General features: G+C 42.2%; 1 protein-coding gene across 1 annotated transcript in view; it reads right to left on the minus strand.

Moving 5' to 3' along the window:
• The window catches only part of LOC115542959 (transmembrane protein 163), a 54,898-nt gene that overhangs the window by 9,795 nt on the left and 29,175 nt on the right, over positions 1-15,928 (minus strand). Inside the window, exon 5 of the mRNA XM_030355479.1 lies at positions 11,740-11,836. Coding sequence (XP_030211339.1) covers positions 11,740-11,836 — 97 coding nt within the window. The remainder of the gene's footprint in view (positions 1-11,739; positions 11,837-15,928) is intronic.

Here is a 15,928-nt window from a genome sequence, read left to right on the forward strand (position 1 = left end):
TGCGATTATTGTGATTCACCATATATTGATCCATTTATTCAAAAGATCCAAAGACAAAGAACAGGTGCATTACGGTATCATTTTATATTATTGTTAATAGTCTAACATTAGTCTGGTATTTCATTTTTCATTTGCTTGTTTAGCTACCTATGTATGACAGTTAACAATGTTGGTGTATTACAATTATTTATGTGTGTAGGCCACTCCAACTTCATGGCTGGTTGATATGTAACCATTTATTTGTACATAAGTTATTGATTGCATTTTTCGCAGTTAGTTGGAAGGAATCTGTTTCTTAAGCAGTGTGACACTTGGAGCTTGCATGACAGAGCACAAGTGGGCACAAAGCACTCAAAACTGCAAAAAGACATTGTTCAATTGTAGACTTGGAGCTTGCATAACGGAGCACAAGGCATAGTTTAATAGTGCATTTCTTTTTGAACAGCACATCCGATCAATGACCTCTGTAATTTTTGTACATTTAAATGTATGCCCATCACTAACTGAGTTTAGCTTTATCTATTAATACTTTTATTTTCTTCCCTTCTTTTCTTAATGTTATGTGTATTTTGCTTTTAAGATAAGATCAAGAGTAACCCAAACATATCTTATTGTCTCGTATTTATGTAAATGTTTCATGTATTTATATGTTTTTTACATATTGTGACTTTCTGAGTTTGTGATGTGGGTCTATGGTCTCGTAGTTAAGTAAATGTTTTATGTATTTATGTGTTTTTTTCATGTTGTGACTGTCTGAGTTTGTGATGTGAGTCTTTGTTCTATGTTCCCACTCTTGGCCTGCACCTTGATGTGATGAGTGGGCTTTAAACTAAGACTTAGTTTTATTTTTTTGTTTGTTATTGATTGTTTGTCACAGTCTATCTTATTAATGATACAAAGCCTTAACTAAACCCCTTCTCTTCTGCTTTCAGAACTGGAAACTACAGAGTATATTTTATCTTAAGTTAAAAAATCTTTGTTACCTCATCAGAGGTACCTGTACTTGTCTGCCGTGCCACCATCATGCCTCATGCATCACCTCTCAGCACCCTGCCCAGCTGCATCTTATTCCGTTACTCCAGCTCTTTCCAGCTCTTTCACATAAGTGACAAACACGCTTCACCCAAGTAATCTTTAATATTTTATTAATTATGCTTAAGGTGTTTAAGTGGCCTGAAAGGTGCCCATACATAAAATGCTTTTTATTAATATTACATTATGGCTCCATCAAAAGCAAAGTACACCTGCCATTTATACTATCCTAGACATCTTTAATCTTATTTACATAGGCCTACAGTAGGCCTGATTTCCTCTGAATGTTTAAATAAAAAAATTCCCTTTCCATGTCAGATCCCTGTCCATCATACTCCTGTTGTTGTCTTCCTGCACACCTGACTGCCTCCTCCATCGATTGTGGCCACAGCCCTCTCCCTGTACAATACTTCATGTTAAATACATTTCAGGATCAAGTTTAAGATTCAGTTTCAGTATTACTTGTTTTTGAAACCTGACGTGGGGCTGGCACCGCCACCATCATATCTGTCTTATTTATTGCACCCATACATAATAGGTCCATGATACCATGTGGGGTCATTTCAGACTCCTTTGCTTCCTAACACCTTGTGAGTTCCCTGGGTACACCAGCTGATGGGTCTGTGTATATATTGGGCATTTGATTCTCGTTTCAGAAACAGAAATATATTAAAAAACGAGTGGTAATTATTATTTCTGTTTTAACATTCAAAAAAGTATAGACAAGGTGCTTTTCTTATAAAGTCAAAAAGGGGCAAACTAATCTAAAATAATAATTGTTCAACATATAGAGAATCATCGGGGGATTACTTCCATGGTCGGGAAACAATGCGACTGCGATCGCTCAGACCTCTCGCTTATGATGCTACAATGCTAACAATGCTAAAAAACAAGAATATTTCTGCATCCGGTACGTCATGAAGCAGGGCATAGCTATAGACCCATGATGCAGAAGCATATCTCTCCTTGATGTTGCCCTGCGCCATTGAGCAGTTTACATAGGAATGAATAGGCGCCATTTTGGAATCCGTTGTCCATATTATAATATGTCCATGGTATCAGCACGCGTTCTGAACAACATTACCGCGTATCAGCACGCGTGAACGCCACTCAGCACGCGTCTCAGCACACGTTCTGAAGGCACTTCGGTGCACGTTCCAGAACGCGTTCAGGTATGGCAAGCCATCCCCGACAGAAAACGCCCTAATTTAGTCACGTACCACCTTCATTATGCTGTAAAAAACGCTGTAAAATGTAGAAAAACTGCATATTTGACGCGTCATGCGCAAAAGTGTGCCGCTATTTACGCCGTTTGCGCCGTTTTGAGCATCAAACCGCGTGCAAAAATACGCGTGTTTGCACATCACTACTCGCGTAAAATACGGCGTCTTTCTAGTATGCTAATAATCTCCGCCCGACTTTTCTCTCAGCCAATGCATTTCAAGTGTTTGCGCCCAATCGCTGAACAAGACAAGCAGACCAAATCAGTTCAGCACAGATCTGCTTGTCACGATTTCTTCTCTCATTTGTAATCAGTTGTAGCGTCATATAGATATTAGTGCTGTCAGTTAAACGCGTTATTAACGGCGTTAACATAAACCAATTTTTATCGCGCGATTAACGCAATTATTTTATTTGTTTTCGATTTTTTTTGGCTCCAAACAAAGAAGCAGTAGCCTGACTGCTATGTTCAAGGCAGTATCTTTGTATGTTCATCGTTTAATTGCACTATAGGCTTTTTTTTGTATCGTCCTGTTTTGATCAGTGTATGCTAATGTTGTTTTCAATAAAAAAACATTTGCACAAGGCAAGCCGATGCACTTCTCCATGTTGATAAGAGCATTAAACAGAGAAAAATTAATGGGACAAAGAAATCAAGGAATATTTAGCATAGAAAAAATAATTGCGATTAATCGCGATTGCTCGCGAGTTAACTATGACATTATCCGATTAATCGCGATTCAATATTTTAATCGCTTGACAGCACTAATAGATATATATCAGTGAATCCGAAATAATCTGTGTGGTCAGTGTGGCCCAATCGATAGAGACGCTTGCTCTGTAGGCAAGAGGTTGTCGGATCGAATCCATCTATTGTCAGATTTCTCCGTTAACTTCTCATGTCCGAGGTTCTTCCCTTTACCTAACATGAATGACGTTAATGGCTTTAAGGCGCTGTGGTGACCTTTAATCACTAAAATTGTTTTAGTGATAATGGGATTTTTAGACTGGTTCAGCTGCTGCTCAATGACTCACGTTCCTCTGCTTGCGATCATTGCGATTCGCCAATTATTGATCCTTTATTCAAAATATCCAAAGACAAAGAATGGGTGCATTACGGTATCATTTTTATGATATTGTTAATAGCCTAATAAAAATGTCAGTTGCGTTAGTATTTAATTTTTCATTTGCTTGTTTAGCTGTGTATGACAGTTAACAATGTTGGTGTAGGCTGATGGGCCTCTTAAGCCTATGACTCCCTCTCAATCCTTTCCACTGTGTATTTATATTGATTGAACAAAAGAGGATGCAACGATAACTCCACGAAAATAAAGGCTCCATGGCTATAATAATTTAAATATAATTAACTTATAAAGCGTGTAACAAGACACTGAGATGATCTGGCTGGCTGACTAAAAAGGCACTGAATATGGAACTTATAACACAGGAGGTCTGGCTTGCTGACTAAAAACCATTGCGATCATAAAAGGTGACCATCTGACAAAAGCACAAATATGACAATAGTGCAAGAGTCTCTATCGATTGGGCCACGCTGACCACAGGGTTTATTTCGGATTCACTGATATATATCTATATGACGCTACAACTAATAACAAATGAGGATAAATTGTCACAAGCAGATCTGTGCTGAACTGATTGGATCTGCTCGTCTTGTTCAGCAATTGGGCGCATACACTTCAAATGCATTGGCTGAGAGAAAAGAAGGGCGGAGATTATAAGCATACTAGAAAGAGGCCGTATTTTACGCGCCTTGTGATGTTCACAAACGCGCGTATTTTACGCGCGGTTTGATGCTCAAAACTGCGTTTTTTACGCACGTTCTTGAAAGGCTTCATTGCGGCGTAAAAAGCGGCTCATTTTTGCACATGAAGGCGTAAAATACGCAGTTTTTCTACATTTTACGGCGTTTTTTACGGGTAATGAAGGTGATGCGTGACTAAATGAGGGCGTTTTCTGTCGGGGTTGGCTTGCCATATTCAGGAAAGTTCAGAACGCGTTCCAGTTATATGCTAATTAGCTCCTCCCCTGAATTTCTAAGCCAATAGGTTTGAACTTTTTTCACCCAATCATATGCATGGCTAAAGTTCACTATAACGATTCGTTTGTTTGATTTGTTCGTTTTGATTCGTTCGTTACGTCAGATTACGTCATTTGACAGGGAATCTCACTGGTGTCTGCCCCCCCCGCCCCCGCCCCCGCCCCCGCGAGACGGCCCTAAGCATAATTTAAGCGACTTCTAGGCTCTACCCCCCGTGAAAATCGACAAGATATACTATATAGTATAACCAAACGTCCCACCAATATTTATACCATTTATACCACACATCTCTATATGTCATTCATGGTTTTATATTTATCATTTTATTATACTTTACATTTAATTCTTCATTATTCAGGCATTACGGAACTTTCATGGTCATAAATAAAAAATACGAACTGCAGTTTAATTTCTTTGTTTGTTCTTGAATTGATGTAGAATGGAGCAAAGACTCCTGGGATTGGGAAATGCGTTTATCCAATAAACAGATGGCGGTCAAGTCTATTTTCGGAAATGTAGGGGGATATATGAGTAGCCCCAAGTCGAATGGTATGACCCAAGATACGTCAGACAGAGAAAGCGTGGAAATTCGACGGTACCACCTTGTCATTTGTTTACCCAGGTGCCATGGCAACACCATTGCTACCTCTCATTGGCTGAATCTTTGAGAACGTTGTAGACTCAATCAATATAAGTCGCGGGGAGACGAAGCTCTGTTCGTTTGTATATTTTATTTACGTGACCACATTTTTGTTTTATGTTTAAAAAAAAAGAATCAAAGAACCAGTTTTTCTTGTTTTGGGGAACCAGTTCTTGTCGTTCACGTCCGGGATTCGTTCGTTGTGAACGAATCGGTCGCGACCGACTCATCCCTACTAAACACACAGACAGAATCAGTCGATTCTTCTTTCCTGTTGCAAAGTTTGCCCAAACTTACCTACTCTACAGGCCTACTTGTTTATGGTGATGGTTTTTCTGTATAGTGTATAGTAGTTTAATAATATAATAGTTTGAAAGTGTACCTTTCATTTTGAGTTTTGTTTAGCTGCAAAAACCAACCTATCCATCGTTTTTAAAGTCTAAAGTTAAGATGTTCTAAATTAAAGGGGGTTAATGTGGAGGTGGTGAACACTACAAGTACATACTCTTTGAAGATACTTGACCGAACATTTTGTGTATGGTAAGTGGCAAGTAGGCTATGATCATAACAGAATGAAAAAGCAGACATTTATTTATAGCGTATCGTTTTTAGTTCTGCATTACATGAGTCAGCTTGGTCTGGACCCAGTTTCCCGATAACGATGGATCTTTGCACGATCATTCTCACGATGGATCTTGCGAACCATCGTAAATTTCTTTGGAGCGTTTCCCGAAACTCCTCTTAACATGAACGCGCATTCGCTGCACTCACGACGTTCGTAAGATTGTACCCACTGACACGGTGCTGAAACGCGTTATGACGCAGGGGGAGACCAGGAATGTCGCAGGAAAATGGGGTTAAAAAGGGTTAAAATATCTCCCCATCAAGGCCAACCACAGAGTAGCCTACGAAAAGAAAGATAAAGATATTAAAACACAATTGATTAGGCCTAGGCCGACATATCAGTCCTAATCCTGAACGCAATGTGCATACATTTGTTCACGGCATTTCCCCTCTTGAAATAATTCCATATTACGAAAATCCCAAATGGCTTGTGTGACAACTAGCCTACATTTATCTTAATGTGCTGATTTCTGAAACATACTTTGCGCAGCAAAGTGCCGACTTTATCTGATTCCGCATAAGGTTTCATTGATTGGCTCTCTAGTCTAGAATATTTGTAGACATTAAAAATGCAACGTTCCATTCATTCATTGTCATTCAAACGCAGAGGCTAGGCATTGACACGCGGCTATTGCTGACCCGAGAGCTTGGTCTAGATCCTGCCCATATTGTTGGGCAGGATGAAGTAGGCTATAGGCAGGGTTCGAGTAATGATTCCATCTCTGTGGGGGTCTCTTAAAGTTGTTGACGGGGGGGGGGGGGGGGGGCGGACGTATATAGGACGTAAATATGGGCTATTATGACACGGCTCTTCTCAACGCCGTGGAACGCTCCGTTTACTTGCATGGGCCATTCACAACGGCGCCAGCGTCTTCGGTTGCTAAGCGACGTCAACGTCTTTGGCTAACTATTTCTCTGCTGATCAACACTACGAATGGTAACAAATAAATTGTAAAAAGGCATTTTTTCGTTTGGCAAGTAGTCCGCTCATTATCGAAAATAAGCCCCTTCAGGTCGAAGCACCTCCGTTTCGCGTCGGTGTCCGGTTCGCTCTGTCTGGGCTTATTTTCCCGATAATGACCGGCGTTCTATTATCCCACTTAACGTCAATATTACTCTGCATGTGGAAGGGAAAATAGCTACAATATTATGCTGCTGTATTTTCAGAGACCCCCACAGATATTTGAGTTTGCTCAGCTCCCACCTATCTCGACGATGGCTATAGGTCTTTTTACACTGCCGAGCCGGTTCGGTCGCAGCTTGGCACGCCCGGCGATTTCACCTTCTTATCTCAAGTTTCCTGTGTAAAACCGAGGGGGTCAAATCCCCCGTTTGTCACAGCGTGGGGTTTCTTGGTTCACTGGGGAAGGCGGGGCTGTGCACCGAGTCTCTGAACTCTTTAGAATAATTTGTATTATTGCATACTCCCGAATGTTTTCATTTTTTTATGAATGAAGACACCCGCATGCAATAATGAGTTCACTCTGAGTGTAGACTACAAACACGATTGACTATGGTCAGGGATGTTCGTTACTGTCTAGACAGGGTCCAATAAATAGTGAACTTCATCACAGCCTCACCGAAGCGCCTACAGTGCTTAATGCAAACAATCGCAACAAAAAACGCCTGCAGATATTCTCCGACACCTGCTGGTCTCAGCATGTTGCATGTCTAGTGGCCGATGTCTTCTGTCATTGATCAATATGAGAACATTTTAACCACGATGGTTGAATTAAAACCAGAGGGAGACAGCAAGTGCAGCTTGAAAGCGACCTCCCACACAAGAGCAATGGAATCATTCGATTTTATTATATGCCTTGACGTGGCGTTTGATCGGTACATTTCGGCTGCGCATGTGTTTTTGGAATTTTTAATTGCTGCAATAAATTATGTTGTTGTTGACTTCTAACATGTCTCCATCTTTGCTGTTTAAATCTAACAGTAGTCTTTGACAAATATATCGGCGGTAACCACTGTTTTTGGTTGCGAAATGGCTCAAGCTGGGCATTCCGTGGTATTGGATGTGTTTTAATGAAACGCATCCAACTAGGAATGTCCGCTGGCGACGCCACTGAGGCTATAGTAGGCTAACGATGCTCTTAGCGTCCTACGAGTAGGCCTACCCTGCCTGGAGTCCTCGTTAGCTACGAGCGTTTTTTTCACGACGTTCGTTACCAACGATGCTCGTACGACGCACTTCACGATCCACTTAGGCCAGTCATACTCGAGTAGCGGCCCGCGGGCCTTTTGTGGCCCGCGGGGTGTCTATTAATGGCCCTCGAGCTGTTTTGAAAAGTTTTTTTAATTATAAAAAAAATTTAAAAATTAAAAAAAATTAAAAAAATCGTGCTGGGCGCTCTTATTTTGAAACCGCGCGCCGCGATCTCAATACGAGGCTGGGGGTTGCAACGATAAACAGATTGCACTCCAGCCCACAGACCGCTCCAGCCCTCCCAAACTCGAGGCAGACAGTCCATCTCAGCAGCAGTCAAGGCCGATTTAGGGTCGTTTTAGACGCAGAGACGTAAGCACGTAATTTACACAAGGGACTTGTTTTAGACAAGTTTTGATTTACGGTTCCTTTAAGGTTCCTTAAGGATTGCGCGTGTTGCAAGGGGATTCTCCGCCAGAACAGTAGGGGGAGCAACGAACGAATCTGTGGGCGTGGAAGTGGAAATCGCTGGCTTGTTTATATTTATAATTATCATAATTCGTTCTTGTGTTTTCTTCTTCTCCTTCTTCAAAATTCTTCATTCGCTTCTGTCACGGCCTTTTAAAAATGGCGCTATTATGCTGTAAAACCCGAAATGTGAGACTCCTGAAAGGATGTGGTTAGCTGGCCAATCACAGTCTTTGCGAGCTGCGTAGGGCCGTAGTGTTTTAGTCGCATAGTCAGGAATTTTGGCCGACGCACTTAAGAACGTAAGGGGGGATATTTTACCGCGCAAGGGGGGGTTATGTATCTTACGTGCTTACGCGTTACGTCTAAAACAGAGCATATATCGGCCTCAGTCACACGTATACCGACCGGCCCCTTGAGTCACTGAAAAATTTTTTTGTGGCCCCTCATCATTTCTACTTGAGTACCCCTGACTTAGGCTAACGATGCTTTCGGGAAACTGGGCCCTGTTCTGAGTAAAATGAATAAACGAGCGTAGAAGTTGGATTCCAATAGTAAACAATAGGTAAAGCTTTGGAGGTCTGTCTGCTCTTCTGTTGGTTGGAATCCCTGAAGGATTGTAATTTTCAATTGTGGAGATTGATGTAGTGTATTGCTGTTCATTGAAATTAACGCAAATTACAGTACATGCCCACATTAAACTATAATTTAAAATTCCATTAGAAGTAAATAAGTACTAAATGATATCATTAAACTACTATACATGTATATAGACACACTATACACTAAACCATCACCATAAACAAGTAGGCCTGTGGAGTAGGTAAGCTTGAGCAAACTCTACAACAGGAAAGATTTGCGAAAGAAGATCTCTGGAATCGACTGATGTTGTCTGTGTGTTTAGCCATGCATATGATGAGTTAAAAAAGTTCAAAGCTATTGGCTTAGAAATTCAGGGGAGGAGCTAATTAGCATATAACTGGAACAAGTCATTGTTTCAGTGTGTGCTGAAACGATGAGGAGGTGGTGAAACTCACCCAGCTGTGAGCGCCTACGGAGGATGTCATGCACTAGAGTTTAGATTCTCTCCCCGAGCCTGACCTGATCCGGCCGGATGACCGGGCCGGGTCGGGCCGATATTTTCCACCACTATCCTCGGGCCGGGCCTTTGATCGAGCGTTTGTGTTTTTTTTTTTCATTGCTTTATTGGCCTCATCTGAGGAGAAATCTATGCCATAAACAGAAATATTATAGGCCTTTATTACACGGGTCTTCTCAATGCCGTGGAACGCTCCCTTTACTTGCATAGGTAGTAGGCTACTCCGGTAACTTGTGAACCCCAGCGTCTTCGGTTGCTAAGCGACGTCAACGTCTTTGGCAGACTTTTTCTCTACTAATCAACACTACGAATGCTGGTAACTAATAAATTGTAAAAAGACACACCATGTGAAGTTATTTTTTCGTTTTTGCAAGTAGCCTTGTAATAAGCGGGATAATGTAGGCCTATAGAACGTCGCCGGTCATTATTGAAAATGTATCAATATATATAAATAAATATATAAAACATATTGAAGCAAACACCTCCGCTGGGCGGGCTCATCTAGCTGCGTAGGCGCGTTAGGCGCGTTGATCAAGCGTCAGGTTAGGCGCGTTACGGGCGTAATTTAACGCGCGTAACGCGTTCAGTGTGGCCGCACCTTAAGACCTTCAGTGAGGGGGGTCATTAAGGAGCAGGTAGGGGTCAGGGGGCAGCTTCAACCACTGGACTACTGACTTTAGAGGCCAGGGGTCTCATTTATAGAACTGTGCGTGGGATCGTTACTAAAAGTGTACGTACGCCCAAAAGCTAAGTTTTGCGTGCGCCAAAAAATATTCAGACTTATAAAACCCTGCGTACGCACACTGTACGCAATCTTTGCTTTATAAATCACAGAGTGCCTACAAGTGTGCGCAGCTGAATCAGCTTCACGTTCTGCCCTGTACACGCCCCTTTTGCAGAAGGACTGAGAAAAGCAAAAAAGCGAAATTTCACGGAGGTTGAAGTGGAGACACTTGTGGGTGAGGTGGAGGCCCGAAAAGTAGTTTTGTTCGGCGGGCACGGGATTGGGATCGCCAACAAAAAAAAGCAGAGTGAGTGGCAACATGTTGCTGCAGCAGTGAACTCTGTCAGTAGCACGGAGCGCACAGTCCCAGAATAAAAAATAAGGTCTAACATAAAGGTACATATTTTTATGTACCAATAAATCGTTATGGTCCCTAAAGACCCTCTCCCTCCGAATCCTGCCATTTGCATGGTCCGCCAGAAGTGCCATATGGTGCAGCACTACCACGGCGCTCACCTCTGTATTAATAGGGTTACGGTAATAAGACTGACCGAGAACACCTTGGATAATCAGTTTGTAATCACCCACGTAAAATGTTCTTGAACATAACCCCTTTTTAATGCCAGATTTTTCATGAAAAGCATCAAGAGTAACGGACAACGATTGTGATGAGGAGTGTGGCTTGGTTTTCCACACTTGGGATTTAATTGACATTTGATTATGTGTTTACAGTGTCACATAAAAATATTATGTTATTGAGACATGTTGGACAAATGCTTTATTCCATGCAGTCGCGCCGTCAGTGGACAGTAGCCTATGGCGTGACGGGATTAATTATAGAGAATTTGTTTTTATTTATATTCTAAGGAGATGTTTCTGGAGTTATAACTGAGAAATAACGCAGTTGACCTAAATTATTCTGATTACATAGATTTAATGCATGATACGGGTTGAAATTAAATGTATGAAGGCCGATGATAAACATAATCGTTCTTCTCACTCTACAAGTCTTCTGTCTGACTTCAGTTCACCACCACACCATCTGTGTCGCCAATTCTCCTTTTCCTACAAACCACGCGTACGCTACAGTTATAAATGAGACCCCAGAACCTTTGGACTGGAAGTAAAACACACCTAACCACTAGACCTCTGTGTTTCCCATACATAGACCATTGTGTGGCGCGGTGCCACAGAATCAACATCGAGCGCCACAAATTCATTCAGTCTTTTTTTTTTTTTTTTTTTTTTTATAACGTGATTTGGAAATCTAAAAATCGTAGGAGCCTTCCATGTCCTTAGACCTCAGTCGGCTGCCCTCCCTGACAATATGTGCATTGCATTCATTATTTTAGTTAGTAGCCTTGTTGTACCTAGTACTATATTGTTACTATTTATTTTATATATTGGTTCAGGTAGGTCTTGAGTTTATTTTTACTTGAAATAAAAACCTCCAGCTTTAGTTGTCTGTTGCAATTCATTCCTTGAATGTCACAGAATCAAAAGTTCAGGTAAAAACTAAACTCGTGCGCTGATGCCGCGTCGCGCTGGCGCCGCCCCCCCCCCCCCCCCCCCCCCCCCCGGACTATGGGAAACACTCATACTCATCGTCGTCATAATCATCATCATCCTCGTTGTGCTCATCGTATTCGTCATAATCGTCATCGTCATCATCGTCATCATCGTCGTCATAGTCATCATCATAATCGACATCGTCACTCACCACTTCCGGTAGCAGTTTGGTTGCCAGGTCGTGGATGGCTTTTCCCATAATGCAAAGCGAGGACAGGATGAAGAGCACCCCCAGGATGACGCACGCTCTGTGTGGCGGGAGACGACAGAAGGGTTTTAGAGTTAGCACATTGTTAAGACAAACACCGCTACCTGCATGCAGAAAAGCATCACATAAACCAGTTACTCACTGCAAGCCTACACACACACTCACACTCACTCAACATCTCATCTCTTTAATCTAACAATTATCTGTTTCCGAGATGCAAACAACACTCAATGCAACTTTTCAAATGCATGTAGACACCTTTACCCGATCTACTTCGGACCGAAATCGGTATATGAACGGACAAGCGAGATCGGATAAGAACACCTAGATAACTCGATCATAGTCCGGTTTCTACCTGCATGTAAACACGCATCGTATCTCGTATCGGATTTCGCCTGCTGGGCATGCTGGAGATCTTGCGGCCGGGGGACGTGAGCCGAAAGTAGAAGGAGACGGTAGTCGTGTTGATGTCGCCAAAGACATATAAACAATTCTTATTTCTTTATAAATATAAATATTCAAATTATTTCTTTATATGTTTGTGGTTGTTGCCTTCGGAAAACGAGAAACAGCGATTTATTTAAAAAGGTGACGCAGAAGATGGAGGAAGTTGGTGTCATGTCATTACCCCCTATAAGAAGTGTATCATCATCAACATGCATTCAGTACACACTGACAATACGCTTTGATTTCACCCAAGGCTGAATTTAAAGAACATGTTTTCCTAAACGTTGGTCATCAACAAGCTTGTAAAGTAGTAACATCGGGCACAAGTTTTTTCCTTCTGACGTGTATACAATCTTTATTCATTCATTGTGCCGCGACCGAACTGACGGGGATATTCTCTGATATTATGAATCTTAAAGACTGCGTCGGGTTCTCCGACTCTCTGGTACTTCCACAACAAAGACTCGTAGTGGGGGTTATCTCGGCCATGGTGGAGAAGGAATTGGGGAAAGGAATTTTGGCTTCGACTCTGATTCAAGATTGAAACACTACATAGAGGAGAAAGGGATTGTTGCCGTGTGCGGGACAGCTGTCAGTTCACTTCGGGTCCATGTAATTTCTCCAATGCTCCATTGTTCTGACCTCTTGGTTGTATGCGGACTGCTCCGGCTGGACTCCTCCCATTGCTCCGCCGCCGGAGGAGTCTGCAGACGACCGAGAGGTAGGAACAATGTAGCGTCAGAGAAATTACATGGACCCGAAGTGAACTGAGAGCTGTCTACTGAAAACATCTTTCTCGAATGCCGCCTCTGTTTGTTGTTGCTGGAATGTAGAGGTCAACTGGAAGTGGCTCTATCACCACTTGTTGAAAGGGCTACAGCGCCACTTAGATTAGCGGATTCAGCCATGCGATCCGATCTCTTAAAGGCCATGTACGTTCGGATAATTGTCACGGTCCGTTCGAGTAACAAATCGGCATGAGGCTTAATCCGATTTAGCTGTTTGCCTAGCCTGGGAACCAGTTCAGTCTAATTTGCTCTGGCACATGTATCTGGCCCCCCTCCCGCTCAGACAGACGTGATCCAGAGGAGGGGCCTATGGGAGCACGTTGAGGCATTTTAATCAGCAACCAAGATGGTGCAGCTCTGAGTTGAAAATTAACTGAGAAGTTGCAGACTGGCATTTGTGAATTGGTCTTGGGATGTCAGGCAAGGGGTTGGCAGCATCAAATAGTTTCACACATACAGCAATTGCCCTTATTTGTGTGTCTTTTTGTAAGTGTATGTATGTTAGTCAGTGTATGTGTGGGGCCAAAGGTCAGGGCCTTTGTGTCTCACAGTCCAGGGTAAACCTATCTTCAGGGCCACCAATAGTCGGAATCATCTTGCTATGGAGGAGGTGTGTGTGTGTGTGTGTGTGTGTGTGTGTGTGTGTGTGTGTGTGTGTGTGTGTGTGTGTGTGTGTCTGTCTCTGACTTGTTGGATCTGATTGGAGGAGAGCAGGGGCTATTTTAGGGCAGAATGATCTAATGAAGTTGTTCTACACAGAGATCTTAACTCTCATCCTAGACAAGCATCTACACTGTCTGTGCACAACCTTGTGTGTGTGTGTGTGCGTCCGTGCGTGCGTGGCCATGTATTACCTGCTGTACAATAGGCTTTGGTCGAAGCTAATCAGGGCAACCAACAGCAGAGGGAAAGGCACGCACACACACACACACACACACACACACACACACACACACACACACACACACACACACACACACACACACACACACACACACACACACACACACACACACACACACACACACAAACACACACAGAAGCAAACTCTCCACTTCTTGCCTCTCACAATTTTCCTCTTGCATGGTATACTCTTCACTCCAACGCATGCAGAACCACACACAAATACTCAGGCCCCGTCCACACAAAGCCGATTATTTAGTGAAACCGCATAAGTCTTGTGCGTTTCGGCCGACCGTCCAGACAGAGCCGGCGAATCCGGTGCCCGAAATCACACATTTCTGAAACCACCCTCGGAGGTGGTTTCAAATCTATACAGACCTATGCGGTTTCGTGTTAGGATTCTTGTGGATGCCTGAAACGCAAACGATGACGTCATTAGCCCCCCAGCAGGGGGGGACGTCAGAGTTGCGTTGAATATTTTATTTATTATTTTATTTGTATTTTTTTTGTAGCTTTAAATAAAGCCAAATCAATTAATTTAATTACTACCTGTACATTAAAAAGTATTTCCTGCTCAATTTAATAGGTTGAATCTCCTTGTGACTGAATGTTTGTATACAGCGTGCAGGCTGTAATATCTCCGTAAAGACTGAGTCATTGCGATACCGCATCGAGCTGTTGAAACGCTGTAGTAAATATTCAAGGCGCTGGTCCTCGACAGAAAAAGTGGAGCCTGCGCGCATACAGCCTGCACGCTGTATACAAACATTCAGTCACAAGGAGATTCAACCTATTAAATTGAGCAGGAATACTTTTTAATGTACAGGTAGTAATTAAATTAATTGATTTGGCTTTATTTAAAGCTACAAAAAATATACAAATAAAATAATAAATAAAATATTCAACGCAACTCTGACGTCCCCCCCTGCTGGGGGGCTAATGACGTCATCGTTTGCGTTTCAGGCATCCACAAGAATCCTAACACGAAACCGCATAGGTCTGTATAGATTTGAAACCACCTCCGAGGGTGGTCCTGTGTGAGCCGAATCACCTAAATGAATTCCCGACGATTTGTGTCGTTTGGTATTAATAAAGATAGGCTATCTATCTATCTATCTAGACTATTTAATTTAAAATGATTCACCTCAGGCTCCGTGAATAGTGGGGAATGGAGGGATAAAAGACAAGAGATATATCCCTTGTCATTTCGATTAGTTTGTGTATGTGACGATTTCAAAAATGTGTTTTGTTTAAAGCATGACTATACGCGATTGGTTGGTTAGATTGGTGGTATGGAGAGCAAATGAAAATGATTCCCGCTTAAGAACGTTCTAGATCGCAAATATTTTCTATAAATACTCACACTTATCATCCCTTTGTATCAAAATCACGATGGATGTTGCACGCATTAACTATTGAACACAAAACAGAAAACACAGCTGTCATTATCACTGTCACTGACAGCGATATATCGTTGAACTTCTTATGACAAATGTACTTATTAGGGCCCGACCGATTCATCGGCCTGCCGATTTAATTGGCCGATTATAGCCTTTTTGAAAATAATCAACATCTGCCAAAAAGACGCCAATGACAACCGATTTTTATTTATTTTTGTTATTTTTTTAGAAATGTTATTGCGCTTAGTATCCTTCAGATTGCGCTCCTACTCGCCTTGCTAACTAACAACTTTAGCTGGAGTAAAAAAGAGGAGATTGAATTTTACCGTACAACATGAAAGCACGCTCGCTCAGGCAGCTGCGCGCTCACTTCACCAATGTACACAAGACGCGTTGTTTGAGCATGTTGTGCCTGATTTTCTTTAGGTCCCAGGCCATGTTAATTTGTTATACTGTAGACTCTAACGGTGAGACCCTACTGCTCAGCACGCACGTGTTAGTCACTTCTCATGAGCGCAGCACATTGGGAGTTAGTTATTTATTTTACATTTTACATTACAGAGATATTCCTGAACCGCATAAAACGAAACCGGA

This window comes from Gadus morhua, chromosome 4 (assembly GCF_902167405.1).
Source record: "Gadus morhua chromosome 4, gadMor3.0, whole genome shotgun sequence".
NCBI lineage: Eukaryota > Metazoa > Chordata > Actinopteri > Gadiformes > Gadidae > Gadus > Gadus morhua.